The sequence below is a fragment of the Aedes albopictus genome, chromosome 3 (genome assembly GCF_035046485.1).
Source record: "Aedes albopictus strain Foshan chromosome 3, AalbF5, whole genome shotgun sequence".
Taxonomy (NCBI): Eukaryota; Metazoa; Arthropoda; class Insecta; order Diptera; family Culicidae; genus Aedes; species Aedes albopictus.
The window spans coordinates 363335338-363358914 of record NC_085138.1 but is presented as its reverse complement, the minus strand read 5'-3'; the positions used below and the strand labels follow the sequence as shown (position 1 = coordinate 363358914).

Sequence of the window (23577 nt, the reverse complement as noted above, 5' to 3'; positions counted from 1 at the left end):
ATGATTTTTTTCACGTTGAATATAGCTAGTGATTAGATCTTGTGCTCTATTGAATAAAACTGGTCACAATTATGCACATTTGATAGATATTAGCTTGTGATGGCTGGCATTGCCAATGATGGTTACGTCAACTATGCGATTATGGGCAGTGCGGGCAGTCCTCTTTTTTGATTGATGGTCCTCAACAACCACGTTCCGTCCAGTGTCTGCACCGGCTGGCTTGCCGGGGAATGGATCGGAGTTCCCACCCTGGAGCTGCATGCGCAGCTTCCCGCTCCTACCTCCTTGCTTCTCCTTAACGGAGACCTCGCCAACCCACTTCTTGGGAAGGGGTTAGCCTCGCCCCTACCACTACCTCGTACTTGATTTTGATTTTTGTTTGAACTTTTCATGCTTAATCCCACGAGTTGCACGGGTAAAGAGGTCCAGCACGCCAGAGCCCTGCATTAACGCGGTAAGGGACGAAATACATTGAGGGGGGGAAACGCAGGTGCCCTACAGGCTCCGTTAACCATCGAGCATCTTTTTCATCCCCTCGATCACTCATTTTTCGGTACAGGTCGCTGGATACCTTGAATTGGGATTAGTAGTCCTATTCTAAGCCGGCAACTACGCGATATTGCTTATGCTAATACTGAAGAATTAAAATGGCCTGTGATATCTACAAATCAATTGCCTACATACCGTTTCGAATAGAATTTGTGTCAGCTTTTTATTCAGTTATTGCATTAGAACATACAAAAAATAAAGTGTATACTCCGAATCTGTTTTTCGAACCCAATTTGCGTGTAAATCGTAAAGGAAAAAGAAAATAAACCTATCATAAAGACTCTGTGTAAAAAATAATATGTAATAGCAATATTTTAACCTCGCGTCTTTCTCACCGTTTTGCGCCATTCCGATTTTTAACAAGCGCACTAATTCCTACTGGTTTCTATTGCTGTTCTTGTACGACGCAGTTCGCCATACGACCCTTTATTTTGATGCATGCCATCGATCTAAGTAGAACAACTTGTTGTAAATGCATATAAAAACTTTCTGCTTCGCATGCCGTTAGATCATACTGATAAGGACAATTGGACAATGTGGTGTTCATAATCGATAAGCACAAACTTATTTCTTTTACATATTTAAAATAACTAACTCAACTGGTACCCGCGTAACAGAACAGAACAGATGGCGTTCTGATCTGATTATTGAGTAAAATAGTGGGTTGCTGTGTGAATCGACTTGAGCAGATAATCCTTTTAAAAAATTCTAAAAAGGCCTACTATGCGTTGTGGCGTTTTTCATAGTTTGACGGATAGTTAACTTTGTTTAATATGTATTTTTTTGTTGTTGAGAGCGAAAAAACGGAAAATCGGAAAATGGAAATGAACGACGAATGTTGTAAGGACTCACTTATTTAGCTTTGACCTTCTTGGAGGTCTTCCCGGCTCCGGCGGCTGGCACTGGCGAGGCCTGGGCGGCATTCTGATCAGCTTCGGGCAGATCGCTCTCCTTCTTGCGTTCCTTCTTGGTCTTTTCGCTCTTGACTGGGGCGGCGGGCTTGTGCAGGCGCTCCGACTGCTGTTCGTTGGAGCTTTCGCGCTTCGATCGCAGCACGTTGGAGATAAAGTCGAAGATCAAGTAGCCCTGCAGCCCGAAGACGGTGGACAGCATGAAGCTGCGCTTAATTTGCGACACGTTTTCAATACCGTAGAAAAGGGTCAGGAAGGCCAGCACCATGGTGGCGAAGCGGGTCAAGATGAACACCACGTTGTGGACCAGACGCACTGTGGGTGGGAAAAGCGGAAAATGTGTTAAATTAAAGGTTCAAGGAATTTCAAGGAGGTTTCAGGGCACATTAAGAGTGTTTCAGTTAGAGCTTTAAGGGTTTCGGGAGAGCACCAAGTACTTAGAGGATTTGCGAGGCGTTTCTGGAACTCTTCAGGTGATTTTACAGGAATTTCTATAGCTTTTCCCTTGAGTAAAAGAGCAAAACTTACGTCGGGTGAATTTCTCCTCCTTATCAAAAATGTTGACCAGCTGGAATGCATGGGCGATAAACTCGCAGAAGTAGTGCAGCGTCAACAGGACCAGAGCGATGCGCTGGAATCTGAAAAAGCAAACATCGCAATTAGTCGATCATCTTTTTTTTTCGAGTTAAGGTCCTAATGTTCAACACTCACCCCATGAAGTAGGCCGTGGCAATCAGGAAGAATCCTCCCAGGGCGTGCTGGATCTTGGCCTTCTGTTCGTCTTTCTTGACCTTCTGGAAGTACAGCTCGGGCAGCATGTGCAGATAGTACGCCAACTGGATGATGAAGAACAACTTGTGCAGGAACACCATCGGATGCTCGGGGAATCCTTCCCACAGTTTGGCCATGTTGCCAAAGTACTGTTCCCGGACGATCACGTCGAAGCCCCACAGGAACGACATGGCATAGAACACCACCAACTGGCCGGACTCGTTGAACCGGGACAGCTTGAACTTGGACAGGTGCAGCTTCTTGGAGATCTTGTCCAGAGCGTACTCCTGCAGGATGGCGTGCATGATGATGCAGATCAGGGTGTAGAAGAAAACGGCACAGCCGTCCTTCCAGCCCGAGGTGTACGAGTAGGGCTCGCCCTGGGGGTTCTCATGGCTCGGATCGGCTCCGGTTACGTTGTGGTGCAGGGCAATGAAGATGCTGGCCAGTGCGTTAGTTGCCTAGAAAGGAGAGGACCAGAAATGAGTTATAATTAATTAATTGTGATAGTATATTCAGAATTTCCTTTAAGAAAAAGGAGTTAGTCAGGAATCCAGGAATTCTACCTAGGGATTTTCAGAAAAAACTTCTGGAAGAAACTCAGAAATAACTCCCATAAGATTGCTATAAGGAACATCAAGTGGGCTTCCAGAACGAATTTCAGAACAAAATGTTTGGAGAAAACGCAGTAAGAGATCCTGTAGAGATTTTAAACTATACTATATACTGCCTCCACTCGCATAACAGTCCCATCTGTTTTGCTGTTTTGCGAGTGGGGGCAGTATATGTAAACATGAATTGTCTGTTTGACGCTTTTAGACTTAAACTACAGAACCGATTGACGTTTTTTTTTTGGGTCGGAGAAGGTTCACATGATGGTTAAAGATCCCTCCCTCCTCGGAAAGGCGGGTCTCCCGTATAAACGAAACAAAAGTTTCTGCAAAACTTGAGACCGCCAAAGAAACGCAGTAGGTAGGCCGTAAGATTTTATTAATACAGTGAGGACTCGATTTTGGGTTGCAAAATGATGAGACGACAAGGAGCGTCCAACATATCTCTGGTCCTCAGAAGTTGCTACATCATGCTTCCGCGGGTCAATCGATGACAAAGACCGCCAGCTAAAAGTTAGATGGATAGGGGATCTTAGGCAAACAACCTACTGTTCTCGAAGCCCAAAAACTTTGACAGAAACCGAAAATGAAAGATTATGAATCAAATCAAAAAGTTAATAACACTTTTAGCGCGAAACAACGGACAAGAATTGAAACCTTGAATGTATTTAGTATTTCATGGCAGGGATGGGAACACTCACTTGGAAAGAACTACACTCACTTGCAGTTTTCTCAACACAGAAGCATGCAATCAGGAAACGATATATGGACGACTTTTACCTTGTGATTTCGTCTAAAACTTTGCTGAATTGAGTAGGGGTCGCACATGAATCCCAAAGTCGTGACAGAGCTGTGAAAGCGACTCTCCACGAGGAGAGTGTAATTTACATTCACCTCGTGGAGAGTTGCCTTCGCAGCTCCCTCACGACTTTGGTATGCGTGTGCGACCCCTACTCTATTCGGCAAAGTTTTAGACGAAATCACAAGGTAAAAGTCGTCCATACATCGTTTCTTGATTGCACGCTTCTGAGATGAGAAAATAGCAAGTGAATGTAACTCGTTGCAAGTGAGTGTTCCCATCCCTGTTTCATGGAATCTACTAGACATAAATATGTTATTTAGGTGAAGGAATTTTAAGAGGGATTCCAGTTTCAGGGGAGAAATTACTGGAGAAAAAATCTGTAGGAATTCTTAAAGGAAGTCCTGCAGATATTACAGATGGAACTCCTGTAATTCATAAAGAAATTCTAGGAGGCATCTCAGAAGCAGGGGTTCCTCAGAACCCTTGATGGAATTCCTTAAGCGATCTCTGATGGAACTCTTAGACTAATCTCTGAAGGACCTCCTATGGGAATCCCTGAAGGATCTGCTGGAGGCATCTCCTAAACCACCCGAAAGAATATCTGAAAGAACTCCTGCAGTAATCTCCTGAGATCTTATGAAAAAAAAAATCCATGATGAAACTCCTAGAACCTAGAGCAGGGTTGCCCAAACTTTTTTGCATGGTTCAGACATGTTCAATCGGTACGTTCGCAAAACAAATCAAACATAGAATGAGTGAATAAGTTAAGTTTGAACTTCAATACATGTATCCATTAGCCCTAACACCCGGCTTTCATTTGATACTAAAAATATAATATCTTACCACGGTACGATCGCACGTACCAAAAATATATGAAACAAGCGAAAAAGGTTAGGCAGCCCTGAATCCTCCTGGATGAAAGTCTACATTTTTGAAGGAATGCCTGAAGAGATCCCTAAACGAAGTTCTGGAGAAATCCCTGTTTGAAATTTTGAATCTTTAAATTGGATATTTGAATTGAAATCTTCAAATAAACTCCTGGACTAATCCCAGATGGAACTCCCGTAGGAATCTCTAATCTGGAGAAATCCCAGATGAATCTCCTGGAGGCATCACTGAATGGACACTCCTTTTGCATTAGTTCCATGTTTACCCAAACCCAGCGTGCTGTTTCCAACGTGATACAATAAGAAGGTTAATAAAAGTTTTCTGAATTTTTTTTCCCAAAACAATAGAAAGAAAAAGAAATAGACAGACCAAAGTTCCAATCGTACACACTTAACTTTTATTACCGGGCTCAGTTATCGAATTACCGAATTCTCAACAGCTGAGCTCTCGGTGATCACCTCGGTAATCAAGTTCAACTACCGATTACTCGGTATTACGTTATATCTGGTAAAATGTCAAAAATTACTGAGCTGCTCGTCAAATTATTACTGAATACTTTGTAGAAAAAGTACCGAGTACCCAGTAATTTTCAATTTCAACGATTTTACCATTTACCGAGCACCTCAGTATTTATTCTACGGATTTCCGTAAATTTTTAACCGTAATATCGGCAAATGATGCAAAAGCAAGGAAAATTTTAGAAAAATGAAACAAAAAATAAATATTCGAAGTGGTTTTCATTTTTATTTATACAAAGCGATCAATACGTGTAATGCTTAGTTAAATTGATGCCAGCAAACGAAACCAACCGCACGATTCCTTATTAAAATTTGTATTCTGTGCAGCATACCAGAAATCCCTGGTTCCGGCGGAGGATTCAGTCTAGGGTAGTTTTGAATTCCCCCTCCCCCCTCCGCAGAACGTCGGATTGTCGGCCGGGTGAACAGATATACGTGGTATTTTACGTGGAATTCCAGTCTTTACAGATGTATAGCGCTTTCCTGTTAGTTTTTTAACAGCAACATCTAATTCAACCAGCAACCCTGAAACTGAACGAAGATGGTTTGCTGTAAATATTTTAACTTACATTGATGATTATGCAAGCTTACCAAATGATTATTTATTACTTTGTAAAACTTTCTGATCCAAAACCACAGCTAAAAGCAGGGCTAAAAGCCAACAACTCTGATAAAAAAATGGCGTTCAAGCGCACCATGCCGGGACAAACTCTGACTATCATTTATTAATACAAATGGCGTCACATAAATACTCCAGGAACTGAGGCCTCGGTTATGGCTTTGAAGAGTATTCAGCACTTTTTTTACTGATTGTACGGTACTTTTATTTACGGAGCTCACTAGAAGTACCGAGGAACACAATATACAATGTTAATCGGTACTTGTTATTACTGATATTTGTAAAAATAATTTGTTTTGCAGGATGATCAGTAAAATTAATTACTGAAATCGGATAATTGTTCAAAAGTTTACTGATTCCTCAGCATAAATTCACTTTTACAGTTTGAACTCAGCAAAAATTATTACCGAGGTGGAATTCGAGGTTTTAGTGTGTAGGATGTGCTGAAAAACTTTGTCGAAGTATCAACCGTGCTCATATTTTAAACAGTTGATCAGGGCCCAAAATGGTACCTTGATCTGAAAAAACGATTCCGATGACCCACTCTAATACAGTATTCTCCTGCTACCCGATCGATGGTGGGCAGTGTGCTACTGTTTCGATTTTGTATGAGATTTTGAATATTTTTTTTAATTCCTAAAACAAAAACATAATAATGAAAATCATTTCATTTCTATTTTATGTTTCATGCTTGAACTATTCAACGCTCAAAATGACATAAAAAATGCGTGAGAGCAATTTTGTTGGTAATAAAAGTTTCAGTTTTATGTTCAAGTAATTATCATTCATAACTCAGAAAACCTAAGTAAAACCTCGAATAGAGCGAAAACTCAATCATGGCTAACAATCAGAGGCGAATTACCATTATTATTAGCATCTATGATAGAAAAACGAAATTCAACAAAGGCTCCAATGAATTTACTTCAATTTTTTTTTTCTGAGAACGATTATTGTGGGAGTTTTGGGTATATGTAGCTCTGCAAAAACATCCCAGTGAAAACCTGTACAAAATCTTACGGGTAGCCAAGTTATATAAAAGTTTTCGGTGGAGGAAAATTCTGGCGGAAATATTGTTAGAATCCTACTGAAATTAGGGTAAAGATTTCTAATGGAAATGCCAAATGAAATTGTTGGAGTAAAATCATGTGGCATTGTTAACTCATTTTACGGAGAATCCACTGGAACCACGACTAGAACAATCCCTGGAAAACCTTTGGGAGATTTTTGGGAAAATATCTTGAAAAAATTTGTATAAGTAATTTAATAAATAAAAATTGTTTGTGGATTCTTTGGAAAAATTATTGGAGGAATCCTTGATAATGTTCAGTTTTAAAATGATTGACTAAATACACTAGTTTACAAAATAAAATGAAAGTCGTGAACTTCTGTCAACGACCAAAATTTTTGAAGTATACAATTGTATACAATTTAGCGCTGATTTCGAAACCGCGCTTCAAAAAAATGTTAAGTAGAGCAGCTTTTGAGTTTTAGCGGACTCTCGCAGCTCTCGCATTAAAAAAAAATATCGCCAGCTTATCATGAGTGGTTGAATTTAATTCAAAATGGGGGGTATGCGTACGTGTGCTGTTTTATAACTTGATGGTGGCTTGGAGATCCTTCTGAGATTCCACAAGATTCTTTTTTCCAGAGCTTTCTTCTGGGACTCCGTAAGCTTTTAATGAAATTCTTCCGGAAGTTTATTTAGGATTCCTTCAGAAGTTCCTTCTGGGGTTTTCCCAGGATTTTTTTCTGAGATTCCTTAAGAGGATTCGCCAGGGACTCCGTTAAAAGCTCTTGCCAGGATTGTTCCAGGAAGTTCCCCGAGATTCTTCCAGAGATTCCTGGATTTCTGTAGAAATTAATTTCGAGATTCCTTCAGCATTACTTCTTTTAGGATTACCTTAGCAATTTTTCCTGAATCTCTTCCAGGTATTCCTTCCGTGGTTTCTCCACAAACTTATTGTAGAATTCCTCTAGGAGGGAGCTATAACTAAGTTGCTTTTCCTGTGTTTATTCAAGAAAATCCTACAGAAACTACATGAGGAATTCCATAAACAAAATACTCCAAAAATTCATAATGAACTCCACGAGGATTTCTATTACAAACATCTGAAAGAATTCCAGAAGGGTCTGCAGGAATTCCTGACGGAACCCTTGGTAGAAACCAAAAAAGAGTCCCTAGATGATTCCTGGAAAAAGTTCTCAAAGAAATGCCGGACAGCTCTAATACTGATTAGCGGTATTATGAGGTATTAGGCAGTATTAAGGAATATTAATCCCAGAGGAAATCCATTTTGAACGAAGTAAGCCATTCTTATTGAACTGTATTTGAAGTGTCAAAATGCATGCAATGAAAGTTTCGCTTTCGGGTAGTACTATATCGGCAAAATAAAGCTCTTTTTTGTAGAGCAATGATTTCAGACGTATCGCTGGCGAACCCGATCAACGAACTGTGGTACCTCGAATTAACACCTACCTACGTCCCGAAAATTTCTATCTACGATCATGTATAGCTCACATATCATAACTGATAGACAACCGAGAGTCCACCTGCGGATCGAGATGGCAAATAATCAATTAGCTAAGCCCAAGAATCTCGTACTAGCAGTGACACTCAAACTAAAGAGACAATGGAGGGAGTACATAATGCCATTAGAAATTAGAAATCAGAAATATCCGCGGTTCTGTTAATGCCAATTCTATCCCATTCTTTGAAATAAAAGTTTAAAGAAGTTTAAAAACGTAGTCAAGTATTCAGTACAGTTTTGCTTTTTCGTATTTATTGGATTTGGAAACAACATTTTTTCTTGTGTTGAAAGTACATCTAAGTTGAAAGTACATCTAAGTACATCTGATGAAGCCAGCTTCTTGATTTTTACTCCAGCGACACAAGTTTCCGAAATCCATTTCCCTGAGTTCAGCTTAGCTCACGTAATTTTCAGAGCTAAAATCTTGGCTAAAATCATAATCAAAAGAAATTATTAAAATTGGTTGAATAAATTGATGAAAAACTACAGACCAATTGTGTTTTCACCTCTTGTTTTCGTGACAGTTTGTTGATGTACGAAAAGTCATGACATACTACACAAAAAATGTTTCGGCGAAGCATGAAAATTAGGAAACTAATATTTATTAGGTGGTATTAGCATCGGTATTAGGATGTGTCCCGCCCCTAGTGCCGGAATCACTTTCTGAAAGAATTCCTAGAAGAAGCTCGAAGAATCTCTTATGAAATTCCAGGAATAAACCTTTACGGATTGTTGCAAGGAGTTTTTGAAGGAATCTTGGTAAGAATTTCTGATACAATTTCCGAAAGAACTCCTAGAGAAATTCTGGGTGAAGTTGCTAGAATTTCCAGGAATACTATCTGGAAGTCCAAAAAAAAAAAACAAGAGACATTCTAGAAGAAACTATTCGGAGAATCCCAGATGAAATTTCTGGAGGATTCCAGGGACTTCTTGAGAAATTCTGGAAGAAATCACTTGAAGTCCGAACGTAAACAAAAAGGTCACAAAACATCAAAAACTTAGAAAAAAAAATCTTTAGCAACCGCGGCTTGCATTGTCCTATAGGCTGTACCAATTAAATTGTTTCTGGGTGAACCCGAATTGTGGAATTCGGGGAAAGACATTTCGCTTTCTCGCTTGCTTTAGTGATTTCTTCAAGTTTCAAGTTTCTCTCAGTTCCGAAATTCTTCTAGGTGTTGGTTCCGACATTTCTCCTGAAATTCTCCCTGGGATTTCTTAGGGATTCTTCCAGGAGTTTCTTCTGCGATTCCTAATGAGATTCCAGGATCTCTTTCAGAGATTTCTCCAGAGATTGCTTCCGAAACTTCACCAAGAATTTCTCCTGTAATACTTTCGGGACTTCCACGTATTCTTCAGGAATTTCTTCTTGAATACCTCCAGGAATTTCGTTCCGGGATTTCTCCATGAATACATTCCAAGATTCCTCCAGAAATTCATTCCGAGATTCCTACAGAAATTCTTTCTAAGATTCATCAAATATTTTGAATACCTTGAATACCTCCAAGATTTTCGGGATTCCTCCAAGAGCTCCGGGATAACTCTAGGAATCCCATCTCGTAAAAAAAACTCTTGGAGGTGTCTTAGAAGGAGCAATGTTCAGAAGATTTTGAAAATATCACGGCAATAAATATTGCAGGAGAAAATACTTCTAGAATATTTCTATAACAAGATATAACTGATCTAGATCGATTTAATTATATCTAGACCAGTTGGACCAGATGGTTCTAAAAAATAATACAAATAAAATCAATATAAGTTCCCAGAGACGAGATGCCTCTACGAAGCATCCCCAGAGCACAAGAAGATTTTTACAATAAAGATAGGATCCTAAACAGGCAAAGTTACGTAATTAATAAACGGACCCTTAGGCCACATGTAATTTTTTGGCAATCCTGACGTTCTAGAAATAATATTCTTTGATTTGAAAATGAAATTTAAAATAAAAATTTGTGATTCGATAGTACGTACATTTCGATAGTACGTACACTAAACGAAGCGGTGGTGTACGTACTATCGAGGTATGCCTGTATGGTATTTACTAACATACAAATATCTTGCGTGTTGTTCAATCAATTTCAAATCTTTTTCCATAAATTAAAAGCAGAATACAATACCATTCGATCATCTGAATGCAGGTTTTGCGTCAGATTGATAAAATTCAAAATGTTGGCGAGTTTTTGGGACGATCTCCTTAAATTTTAGCAAAATTTCCAAAAATATTTGAAGAAATGTGTTTTTTTTTTTTTTCAATAAGAACAAAACAATCTGAAAATTCTTTCTCAACGTTTGTTTGACATATCATATGTAGGCGAGTTACAGTAAAAAATTCAGCTCAATTGGAGCATTGACGGAGAATGAGATGTGTGAAGTGAGCAACTTTGCTTAAAAATAGAACAACAATCGATTTCAAATCATCAACCTTGTATGGAAAGTCGAAAAAATTTCCGCTCTACTGTATTTTTTTTCCTTCACGTTTTCGAACTCAGGGCATGATTCTACACCTAAAATGATCATCAGCTTACCGAGTTCAAAAATGCTGTAAACTAGTGATATTAATAGAGGGGATACCTAAATACCTAGAGGGACTCTTATAACAATCCATGGAAGGATTCTAAGAGATGAAATGTTGTTGGAATTCCCAAGTGAATTACGGAATAACTGGAAATCCTTGACAAAATGCATAAAAAATCTTAAAGAACTTCTTAAGAAATTATTGGTAAAATTGCTCGATTGTCTTGAATTTTTTGATGATTGAATTGTTTTTGTAATAGTTATTTTACGGAAGTATCAAGAAAACACTGGAAAAATGTCAAATTAAATCTTTTGAAGTATGTCTCGAGAAATCTCTGAAAAAAATCCAAACATAATTAGAACAAAACACGATAAACTTGACAGTGCAATGTGATTTTTTTTGTAGAGTGACTAGGTGGATCTGCAGGACAGCTAATAGCAAAGCCTGGACCCTTTCCCTACTTTACCCCTACTAGGACCAATACTCACGATGGACTAGACGATGTCGTCAACTTGAGCAAAGTGTGTAGTAATTAGTATTGGGTCGTAGTAGTTTTTAAAAATACTGTGTTTAACTATTCCCATCGCACTAGTGTTTTGACCGAATGGAAGCTCCAAGGATAAATTGATAGGATAACAATATTTCAATAATCGAAAATCTCCGTGGTCATTGGACAACATTCAGAGAGAAAAAAGGCTGTCTATGTTAACGCCTTCCAAGTACTATTCCTGAGAAATATTACAAAGAAGAGCAAAAAAATGTAATAGCTAGATTACATTTGATATTTCTGGAAATTATTCGAAGACAGCTACCAGAGCAACTAGTTTTTCTGACAGCTGCTCCAAATAACAATCAAATAATATCCTTAGTTATTTTATAATACATTCAGAAAATTATTTCAAGCTGATTACCAATAGTGTCAATAACCGATGTTGGTCATTGACTTTTTGAGCTTCCATTCGATGTTGCAAATCAGTCAAGCCCTATATGTCAAAATATAGTCTATAATGTGTCAAATTGTGTTATTAATTTCGCTACCCAGGTTACCAATAAGCATTTAAAAAAGCTGTATATCAGCTATAAAACTGCATTATATCTGCTTGCTGCTGTATCATAGCAGTTCGACTGCTGAATTGCTCTGAATTAGCAATTCAAATGCTGCTTAAAATCTGACAGCTGTTGTGTAGCATTTCAAATGCACGATATTTTTTGGTTAACAAGCATCCTAACTGCTACTTTATTGCCATAAAACTGCTAAGAGAGATGAGCGATGCTAAAACTGTTACACATTTCAACTTTTCAAATCATGTACCACGACTCTAGGATCCATTACCATTCAGATGTCCTATCATTTACTGGTAGCAACAAAGTAAATCAATGAGAGAACAAATATTTTCCAAATAAATCGCATGGAATAAGAACTAATTATGCCATCGTGTATTATGTGGATGGCTTAATTATCAGCACTTGTCCGAACCGTTGTCCGGGCACAGCAAAATAACTGCCGGTGTGGTACTCAAGCCTTTAATAGATCAAAAAATCAACGCACATTATCTGATCGTTTATAGCTCATCCTGTAGCGCGGCTCAGCATCATCATCTGCCAGAGGATTGTGGGATCGAATCCCAATTTCAGCGGGAACAGCAAAAAACAACTGCAAAAATAAACAACAGCCCCAAAGTCGCACAGGAGAGTGTGAGTAAAAATAGAAAGAGAAGAATATGAAGCGACTGAAATGCGCAGGGGAAAATATTTTTGTTCATGTTCGATTTTTTGGGGATAGGAAAGATAAGCATTTAATCAGCCGTATATTGGGCCAAAACCTGCATTTATTTAGCACTTATGGCGCATATACGACATATCAGCATTTAATAACCAGCCGTAAAGGCGCATATAGTGCTAAATAAATGCAATTTTAACTGCTTATTGGTTACCTGGGTAGTCGTCTTCTGCATATCTGTGATCATCTCAGTCCGAAGTATTCCTATATCCACCGTAGCCCTTTACATTGTCAACCGTTCCAAGTCCCAAAGAAACATGTAACTAAATTCGGGTCTGGTACGTTTGGCATAAGGCCGTTTTGCATAATGCCATTTGGCATAAAGACGTTTGGCATAAAGGACATTTGGCATAAAGGACGTTTGGCATAAAATGATTTCAGTAAAAAATGAACTACATACTTAACGTCAAAGAAGAAAAAGTATTCTAAATAAGGATACACTGAAACCTCCATTTAAGTCGATGCATGGCTGATCGAAAATAATTTTTACCGTGCAAGCAATGACTTAACTATACAGTTTTATATTTTTTGACAAATCCCCTTTGTTATGCGAAGTGTTAAAAAATATAAAAGTCTTTAGTTTTGTCATTGCTTGTATGGTAAAAAATATTTCAGATAAGCCATGCAGCGACTTAAATGGAGGTTTCAGTGTAATACATTATAATGCATTAATTTTTCTGAATATAATATGCAGACAAGGATGATTTGCTGGAAAGAACCATTATCGGAATCTAAATTGCTTGTATCGATAAAGAACAGCCTATATACAAAAGAAGGAACATTCCTCTTCTGGAAAAAATCAAATTCATGGAAGCAAAAGATTATTTCGAAAATAAGAGATCCAAAATAATACTCCACTAACAAGTTTGCCTTCTTTCCATTGAAGGTTGTTCTTTAATTTTTCTCCTGAGGGAAAATATATTTCACATATTATTTATGCCAAATGTCCTTTATGCCAAACGTCCTTTATGCCGAATGTCCTTTATGCCAAAGGCCTTATGCCAAACGTACCAGACTCACTAAATTCCTGCTTTTTTGGTCAGTTTTATAATATCATCTCTAGGATATAAAAACAAAAAAGTTCAGTCAGCGGATCTAAAAATGATGTAAATTTGTCAACTTTTATATATTCATCCCTACAAAACCGATAAAAATAAGAAATACTAATAGGGTGGGGCGGGGCAAGATGGGTCACCTAAGGATGGATCACCATAACTTTGTAAATACAAATCGTATTGGTTTGTATTCGTCCGCTACTCTTTAATACACTAGTTAGCTATGCTAAAAGTCGATAAAAAGTTCATTACATACAAAATCTGATGTTAAACAAGCAGTTTAAAAAGTGATCGATTTTGCGCCGTGAAAAAAGTGCGGGGCAAGATGGGTCACCTTTTAAGTAATTCACATTTTTTCAACGAAAAACGTTATAATATAAGATTTGTTCCGCATTCATATATGCTCCATATCCATACTGAGTAAACAAGAGCTACTAGTAAACATTTTATAAATTTATTTGTAATATAAAAAACTTTACAATTTGAGTGGTCCTAAGGCGACTTGAAAATCGATGTTTTCACTAAAAAAAATGTCATAATTTTATGTTATAATTTTGAGCGTTCATTCCGCTTGATTGAAGTCATTTATGAGATAGTCTTGTAATAAAAAATAAAAAGCTTTTGAATGCTCCAAAAATACGTTCAAAATTGAAGGTGACCCATCTTACCCCGCGGCCGTGTATATGGAGATTATATGGAATGTATCGCATAAGAAAAATGGCTAAAAACCATTTTATTTTTTATTTCCAATGAGAGTGAATATTTTTTCAATCAATGCCCCAAATTTTTGTATATTCATGCTGGTCATCTAACAAAATTATTAACATAAACAAAACATGAGTAATGCGTCCACAAATGGTACTGACCCATCTTGTCCCGCCCCACCCTATAAACTCATTTCTAAAATCAACAGTTTAATCTTTACCTAATCAATCCATTATTTTCTAATGGTAATGAATATAATTGTTCACATAACCTAATCTGTAAGGCTGTAAGTCAACTTATCCTAGCGTCCCCTGTCCTGTGTACTTTCGAATTCAAGTGATGAATAAGGTGCCTCCCATCGCGTCAAGATCGAATATCCAGGGGGAGGGAACTTGACAGTGCAATGTGAATTGTATAAGAAACTAGAGACGTTGAGAAACTAGGGCGAAAATACGCCATGCCAAACGGACTAGCAACAGTCGATCATGGTTATCAATGTGAAGTTCACTTGTGAGTTAATATGTAAAAGAACGACTGGTTTGGTTGAAGCTTGAACATGTAACAACACGTTGTCACAACAAGTTCTACGAGTCACGCGATGGTCCTGGTCTAATTTTGATGTAATTTAATACCATGAAATATGCAAGCAATAATGATATTGTATTAAAAATTTTGTAATCTGTAACAACATCTGGATCAGTTCTGGACTGATGAGGAAGATTCGAGTAATGGCGAGCCTAGGCCAGGGCACATGAAGTAAATCAAATGCCGCTTCCATTCCAGGAATCCATGGAATAAGGGAGCGTTTCCCAAACTATGGCTGATTTTTGGTGGGTCGCGAAGGCTTGGGCGATATGTATTGTAATAAAGGGTGTACGGAATCAAATTGCGCTTGAAGCACAAGTTGCAGCTGCGAATTAAATTTGAATCTGTTTTTTTTTTCTGTTGCGCATCAATAAGCTAATTAAGAGCTACAATATGCACTAATCAAAGTTGAGTTGCGACAATTATAAGTATGATGATGAACCTGGGCTGGTTAGTGGAATACCTGTAAATAATAAGAAAATCGTGTTAAGTATTATACTGTTCCTTTTAATTCCACTAAGAATTTGCATCCTTTGACAGATACGCATTTCGACCTTACAGTTGAGGTCGAAATACGTATACGTCAAAGGATGCAAATTCTTAGTGGAATTAAAAGGAACAGTAAATACTTAACACGATTTTCTTTTTACTTAATTATTAAAAATCAATTTCATACTGCCGGTCACTTCGGATCTCAATCAAAAGCATAATACAATAGTTATTGAAAGTTATGCAAAAAACTGGTAATATTTTTGTATAAACCTTGAATTAATTGTCCGAACCTGTGAATACTAAACCTTGTTCTTTTTTATGCTCCACTATGTTGCAGCGCACCTTCTGTGTGACATTTCCTTGAGTTAATAAACATAATGTGTATCGACGTTAAAGCGAAAGCACGCGTTTTATTTCGTCGCGAAAACGAGTTTCTTATACAGTCCGCTGAATCTGATGACCATCTTTTTGGTCCTTTAGGAGCCGGATAGTTCCGCGGAACGGCCGGAATCCAACATCGACGGGGTTTTCCACCGGGAAAATCTCGATTCTGATCCGAGAATTGTGAACATTCGGTCGGGGCGTTGCGTCGGTCGAGTGTGCGTGTGTGCTGCCGACGAGCTCGCAGTGAACGCGCTCCCAGTGACGAACATGATTGGACGTGTTCGAAACGCTTGCTGAATGGAAGATAACGGAGCTGCTGCCGTGCAGTCTATCAGTGATCAACTTTCTGTGCAACGGAAAAAAGAAGAATCGCGAGTGATGGAAGAAGCGCTCAAAGCTCTCGTTCATCAGAGAGGGGCGGTGAAAGGAAAATTAACGCGAGTGAAGAATGCGATCGTACATAGTGCCGCGGTTCCGAATGCGAACATTAGAAACGTGCACTTTCTGAAGCTGCACGTAAAGACTGTCGAGAACTGCTACAGTGAATACAACGCATTCCAAAATCAAATATACGCCCTTCCCCTCTCTGATGAACGACGACGAGAGCAAGAAGACCGCTATGTGGAGTTCGAAGCTCTTTATAATGAGCTCACGATCCAGCTGAGCACCCTGCTGGAAGAAGCGAAACCAGAGCTACTTCCTCCGGCACCCCTAGTAGCTGGAAATGCGATTGCTCCTGTTGCTCCAGCCATTGCCTCCCAACACTTCATCCCTCCATTGACCGTTCCGTTGCCTACGTTCGATGGAACGTACGAAGCATGGTACTCCTTTAAGTCCATGTTTCAGAACGTGATGGCACGGTACGCGACGGAATCACCCGCAATCAAACTTTATCATCTCCGGAACGCCCTCGTCGGAAAAGCAGCGGGAGTGATCGACCAGGATATTATCAACAACGGCGATTACGAGGCTGCTTGGGCGATTCTAACCGACCGATTCGAAGACAAGCGCTTGATAATCGACAAGCATATCGAGGCGATCTTCTCACTGCCGAAAATCTCCAAGGATTGCTCTACTGAACTACGGAAACTGGTTGACACCTGCGTCAAGAATGTTCAGGCACTCGAAAACCTGGAACTTGAAGTGGATGGCTTGGGGGAGCAAATGCTGATTAACCAGTTGGCATCGAAGATGGATCGGGACACACGCAAAGTGTGGGAAACGAAGCAGGACCCGGGAGAGCTGTCATCGTATGCGGATACCATCGAGTTCCTGAAGCAGCGGTGCCGAATAATGGAAAAAGTGGAAACAAACAGTGCTAAAGTGGAGAATCCGAAACCGGTACGCCCGGTAACAAAATCGAAGACTCTAGTGTCAGCAAATGAACTACAGTGTACAGTGTGCAACAACTCCCACGAACTCTATAAGTGCGAAGAATTCAAGAAGAAGAGTGTCAGCGACAAGTACAGCTTGCTTCGGAAGTCTGGTGCTTGTTTCAACTGCCTTGGAAAGGGGCATCGTACCACCGAGTGCTCCTCCTCTAGTACGTGCCGGAAGTGCAGCAGGAAGCACCACACGCTTCTGCATCCGGAGGAGAGCAAGAAGGAAGATATTGTGCATCCGTCAGCAACGAAACAGGCAGCAAGTGAAGGCTGTTCCCGAGCTGAGCCCTCGGCTGCCAGTGCCGCTCCGGTTGAGGCAGCAACGAAGAATCAGAACGTCGTTCTGTGTGTGTCATCGGACCGTCCGACAAGGCAGACGCTTTTGACAACCGCTGTAGTGATGGTCAACGGTTATGGCAACGTCTTGCACCCGTGCCGAACCCTCATCGATTCATGCTCCCAGAATCACTTTGTGACGGAACGATTCGCCACGCAGCTGGCGCTCAAGAAGCACCGTGCCGACTATCAAGTTAGCGGTTTGAATGGAGGTACAACACGAATCCACAACGTCGTCCGCACGACGGTCAAGTCTCGCGTCACCAGCTACTCGACCGAGCTCGAACTGCTGGTAGCGCCGAAGATCACAAGTGATATGCCGGAGAAATCGATCGATGTGACGAACTGGAACCTCCCAGTCCATGTGGAGCTCGCCGACCCCAACTTCAACAAGCGAGGTCGGATTGATATGTTGCTGGGAGCAGAAATCTTCTGGGACCTCATCAACGCGAAAAAAATCACCCTTGCGGAGAACCTTCCTTCGCTCAGAAGCACCGAACTAGGATGGGTGATTGGTGGCGTGATTTCGGATCAAATACCCGTCATCGCACGCACATTCTGCAACGTTGTCCAGCGAGACGACCTGGGCGATTTGCTGAAACGATTCTGGGAGATCGAAGGTGCTGAAGATCTACGCCGAAACTCTACTGCGAGTACCGATGAGTGCATCCAGCACTTCCGGAGCACCTTTCAACGAATGTCCGATGGAAGGTTCCAAGTTCGACTTCCATTCAACGAAAGAAAGACAGAACTAGGCGAATCGCTGCAAATGGCTACCCGGCGGTTCCTGATGCTCGAACGTCGCCTGGATCAGAGACCCGAGCTGAAGGCAGAATATTCCGAGTTCATCCACGAGTACGAGCGGCTCGGACACATGTGCGAAATACAGGCCAACCCGAACGAGAAGGTCGGATCATCGTACTATTTGCCGCACCACTGCGTATTGCGGCCGAGCAGTGCAACGACAAAACTGCGGGTCGTTTTTGACGGTTCTGCAAAAACGTCCACTGGAACCTCCATCAACGACACGCTGAAGATTGGCCCAATCATGCAAAACGATTTGGTGTCGATCCTGCTGAACTTCCGGTGCTATCGGTTCGTCTTCACAGCCGATATACCGAAGATGTTTCGCCAAGTGATGATGCACGCTGAAGATGCACCTTTCCAGCGTATACTATGGCGGGATGATCGATCGAAACCCCTGAAGACTTTTGAATTACGCACGGTGACCTACGGCTTGGCTTCGTCGCCGTTTCACGCCACGATGGCACTCTCCCAGTTGGCCGATGACTCGATGGAGGATTACCCGATAGCTGCACCCGTACTCAAAAAGTCTTTCTACATCGATGACGCCCTCTGCGGGGCGCGCACAATCGAGGAGGCGCAGTTGCTGTGTCGGCAGCTGCTGCAATTACTGCATAGCGGTGGATTCGACGCACATAAGTGGTGCTCAAACGAACCAGCCATCCTAGAGGAAATCCCGAAGAACCTCTGGGGTACTACTTTCGACGTTGGAGATGCTGCTGATAAGGCGGTTGTAAAAACTCTCGGAGTGGTGTGGAATGCTTCGCAAGACTGGGTTTCGTTCCGCGTCCAACCACCTGAAGAAGCTTGCCGGTCGGTGACTCGCAAGGGAGTGCTGAGTGAAATTGCAAAGTTTTTCGATCCACTGGGACTTGCTGGACCAGTGATCACTACAGCGAAACTGATCTTCAGAGAAGTCGGCCTTCTCAACCTTGGGTGGGACGATCCCATTCCTGACGCCATTGCCGAGAAGTGGTGTGCCTTCCGGACTCAACTGCCAGCATTGAACGACTTGGAAATTCCAAGGTGGATACTCAGCGATGGAATGAATCTCGTGGAACTCCACGGGTTTGCTGACGCATCAGATCAAGCCTATGGGACGTGCCTGTATACGCGTCTCGTACTCCCCGATGGTGCCGTCAAGATGAACCTTATCTGCAGTAAGTCGAGGATTCTGCCGAAAAAGACAGGTAAGATGAAACCAATCACAACGCCAAGAGCCGAGCTTCTTGCCGCCTTGCTTTTATCTCGAGAAGTAACGAAGGTACTCAACTCGGTCGACACAAGATTCGATCGTGTGACGCTGTGGAGTGATTCGCAAATTGTGCTTTGCTGGATCCGAAAATCGCCTGCCGATCTACAGCTATTCGTAGCGAACAGAGTCATCGAAATTCAGAAGCTCACCAACGAATTCCAGTGGCGGTACATTCCAACGCATGATAACCCTGCCGATTTGATATCGAGGGGCGAGATGCCTCACCACCTGATCCACCGGTCTATTTGGTGGAATGGACCCGATGTGCTGAACCAACGAGTAGTGCAACTGGAACAGCCGTCTCCTCTGAACGATAGTGACCTCCCTGAAATACGAACGTGCCTTGTTCTCGCCAAACCGCCAGCAAGATTACCAGTATTTGATCGAATCGGTACGTTCACTCGACTACAGCGTTGTATGAGCCTGGTGGTTCGATTCGCCCACTATGTGTTTTCGGGACGGGAGATGTTGACAAAGGGTCCGCCAACAGCCTACGAACGAGACGAAGCCTTGAAGCTGATAGTGCGATGCGTGCAAGAGGAGGCATTCCAACCGGAACTGCGCGCATTGAAGGAAGGCGGTACACATCGCCTACGGAGTCTCCACCCGTTCATCGATCCTGTTGACGGGATTCTACGAGTTGGTGGTCGTGTCAAGAAGGCTTTCATTCCGTATGATAGTCGCCACCAAATGTTGCTGCCACCAAACCATCCCTTCACCGAACTGCTGATCCGCCATGAGCATCAGAGTAACCTTCACGCAGGACAAAAGGCGTTGCTTGCCATCGTACGACAGCGGTTCTGGCCATTGCAGGCTAAGAACACCATTCGGAAGGTGATCAGGCAATGTATTCCGTGCTTCCGAGCAAATCCGATGAAGACGACGCAGTTGATGGGCGATCTCCCATCCTATCGTGTCCAGCCGTCACCAGCTTTCTTCCACACCGGCATCGATTATGCGGGACCTTTTTTGATCAAGTCGCTCACCCAGGCACGTAAACCGATGATCACGAAAGGGTACGTATGTCTCTTTGTTTGTCTCAGTACGCGCGCCATCCACCTTGAACTGGTGTCAAGCCTCACGACCGAAGCCTTCCTTGCAACCTTGAGGCGGTTCACTGGACGACGAGGACCTGTCAGCAAGATCTATTCCGACAATGCGACGAATTTTGTCGGGGCTGAAGCCGAGTTGGAACAGCTGGGCAAACTTTTCGCTGACGAACATCACATCAAGGAGCTGACGGAGTTCTGCGGAAGCCGATCGATTTCGTGGAGTTTCATCCCACCAAGGAGTCCCCACTTTGGTGGGATTTGGGAGTCCGGGATAAAATCCGTAAAACACCACCTGAAAAGAGTAGTCGGAAACCAGAAGTTAACGTTCGAAGAAATGAGCACAGTACTTGTTCAGATTGAATCGGTGCTCAACTCACGACCACTCACGCCATGCTCCGATGACCCCAACGACTTGACCGCCGTAACCCCAGCACATTTCCTGGTTGGACGGCAAATGCAGTCAATCCCCGAGCCATCGTATACCAGTATGAAGCTCTCGACGTTGACACGGTGGCAACTAGTGCAGGCCACTCAACAACATTTCTGGAAAAGATGGCTTGCCGAATATCTGCCGGAGTTGCAGAACCGCCAGAAATGGTTCAAGACAACCCAAATCAAACCTGGTGCCTTAGTGCTCATCAATGATCCCAATGCTCCGCCGATGCAATGGCAACTCGGCAGAATCATCGAGACTCATCCGGGTAGCGACAACATCACCAGGGTCGTAACTCTGCGTACCGCCAGGGGTGAATGCAAACGAGGCGTCACCGAGATTTCTCTTCTTCCACTGGATCAGGAGGAGCAGAAGCTGGACCATTGAAATAACCATTTCAATGCGGGGGAGGATGTATAAACCTTGAATTAATTGTCCGAACCTGTGAATACTAAACCTTGTTCTTTTTTATGCTCCACTATGTTGCAGCGCACCTTCTGTGTGACATTTCCTTGAGTTAATAAACATAATGTGTATCGACGTTAAAGCGAAAGCACGCGTTTTATTTCGTCGCGAAAACGAGTTTCTTATACAGTCCGCTGAATCTGATGACCAATTTTCATTGATAAATAAAAAAAAATACAGCACAAGCAAGCTGTCCGTTTTATAAATTAAACCGTCCTTATATTAGATTCAAAACAAAATATTATTAGGTCGTCGATAATTTTCTTTTAATTATTTTAAAGGTCTATATAATTTTCTCTGTATGAGATTTTTAAACTGCAAAGCGTGCCAATTTAAGTTTTATACTCAATAGCAAAATAATAATGTAGGTATTGTTGGTCCATTATCAACGGCATGATGTAAGCTCTTTAAATTCATTTATTGTTTTATTTTCCATTTTTGCCATAAAAAACGCACATTGAATAATACAGTGGCACTTCGCTGCATATTGGTCTATGTCGCCTTAGCTAAGCCTAGTCCTGTGACACTCCTGTCCTCAGGCCGTCTCGTCTATCCATCCATTATTAAATACAATGTAGCAAATAATATTTACGCACCAAGGCGACGACGACGAAGAGGTTAGGTAGTGTCTTGCATTGGCTACTACGCTCTATGCTACAACACAGCCTGCTGTGTGTATGGCAAAATATAGGTTTACCTTCCACTCAAGAGCCGCTACGTGGCAAAATCAAATCGCAAGATAAAAGGGTAGGCTGATCATCGGACGATTGTTCAAGTTCACCAAAATTCAGGATTTTGTTTAAAAAAGCTTCGAAATAGACGTTCTGTAGGATATTTATCAAAATTTCTTAAACGATTCTGTTAGAATTCAGATATTTCCCAGACTAGGTAATTTGAATCAAAACCAGCAAATTAGAATGCAACACTCACCTGCAGCATCAGTCCGACGACGAAGACCATCGCAACGCAGGACACAATATCGGCATGGTTCTGGATCACGAATTCGTGGCTCAGAAAGGGTGGGTTCTTGTTGGAAGACTTTCGTCCCATTCCCGGTTTGATGGCCATTGTTACTGCAACTCCTCTGCAATCCTTCCCGTACGAATCACAAAAACAACACTAATAATAATCCCGACCCGACAGACAGACAGCACTTCCACGTATCGCACTTGAGACCGGCTCGGGCTGCCTTCACTATTATCACTGGGTCGCCGGGGACCTTGCGGGGAATCTGGTTTATTATGTTGCTGTCCCAAATTTGCTGCCTGCTCGCGGTTTTGCGAATCCTGTCGACCGACGAAAACGACGACGACCAACCCCGTCCGAGTGCTGAGAAATGAAAGGCTCTTCTGGTTGGGATCGCTTGCTTTGGGGGCGACTTTTTCTGCTGCTTGCTCGTTCACTCGACCTCGGTGGGCCCCCTTCACTGGCAGTACGTTGGAGAGGGAGAAGACGACAAACAACAAAATCCTCGCACGCAGAAAACCCGATGGTTTTTCAAGCACTTCCAAAGGGGAGCTACGTGGTGACGAGTTGTCAACATCCAAGACACGGCCCGGGAGAGAGTCAGGAGAACTGTCACTTTTGCGGTGACGGATCACCGATGATAGAGCTGTGCGCTGGCGAGCGACGAGGGATTGGAAACTTGCGGGCGTTATATGGAACGTTACGACGGCTACGTTACGCCGAAAAACGCACACTGAGCTACAAAGCTTCATATCAACCTAAAATAAATTTGGTCAAAAACGTTGAATGATCAAAAAAAAAAATCGAGTTCCGCGATTGAAGGCTGGTTTAGAAAAAATCTCCGAAGATGTCTTTGACAATTGGTCGGCGTTCAGTCAGAGTGGACTACGCGATTTTTCGGACAGGTAAAGACAAGTAATGATAAGCTCAGGAATTCGTTAAACCAGAACTTTTCGACGTTGTTGATGTAGATGGTGGTAGATGTGTCATTACATAAAAGAATAATAGTATTTCTGAAAATAATGCCAGAGATTTGAAATTTCAAGTGCTTGCAGGACATTTTCTCGAAATCATTGAAAAACAGATGGTCCGGTCTAACTTAACGCCGACCAATTGCACCGTAAATTTGTTAGGGAAGATTCAAATATTACGTCCATCTTTTTTCGGGATTTCT

General features: G+C 41.7%; 1 protein-coding gene across 1 annotated transcript; it reads right to left on the bottom strand.

The window, feature by feature from the left end:
- Nucleotides 1–693: 693 nt before the first annotated feature.
- Nucleotides 694–22976, bottom strand: LOC109411427 (translocating chain-associated membrane protein 1). The gene is made up of 4 exons (XM_019684941.3): nt 22368–22976; nt 2172–2692; nt 1989–2098; nt 694–1775 (listed from the first exon to the last, which is right to left on the bottom strand). Exons 1-4 carry the CDS (start codon nt 22503–22505, stop codon nt 1402–1404), a joined length of 1143 nt encoding a protein of 380 aa, XP_019540486.2. The 5' UTR covers nt 22506–22976; the 3' UTR covers nt 694–1401.
- Between the last annotated feature and the right edge of the window lie 601 nt (nt 22977–23577).

Bases quoted from the DNA above. Each gene is read 5' to 3' on its own strand.
- LOC109411427 (XM_019684941.3), bottom strand. From the start codon at position 22,505: ATGGCCATCAAACCGGGAATGGGACGAAAGTCTTCCAACAAGAACCCA. The intron at 2,693-22,367 runs GTGAGTGTTGCA...TCTCCTTTCTAG, and splicing joins TCGTCGGACTGATGCTGCAG to GCAACTAACGCACTGGCCAG. The intron at 2,099-2,171 runs GTGAGTGTTGAA...TTGCTTTTTCAG, and splicing joins GCCACGGCCTACTTCATGGG to ATTCCAGCGCATCGCTCTGG.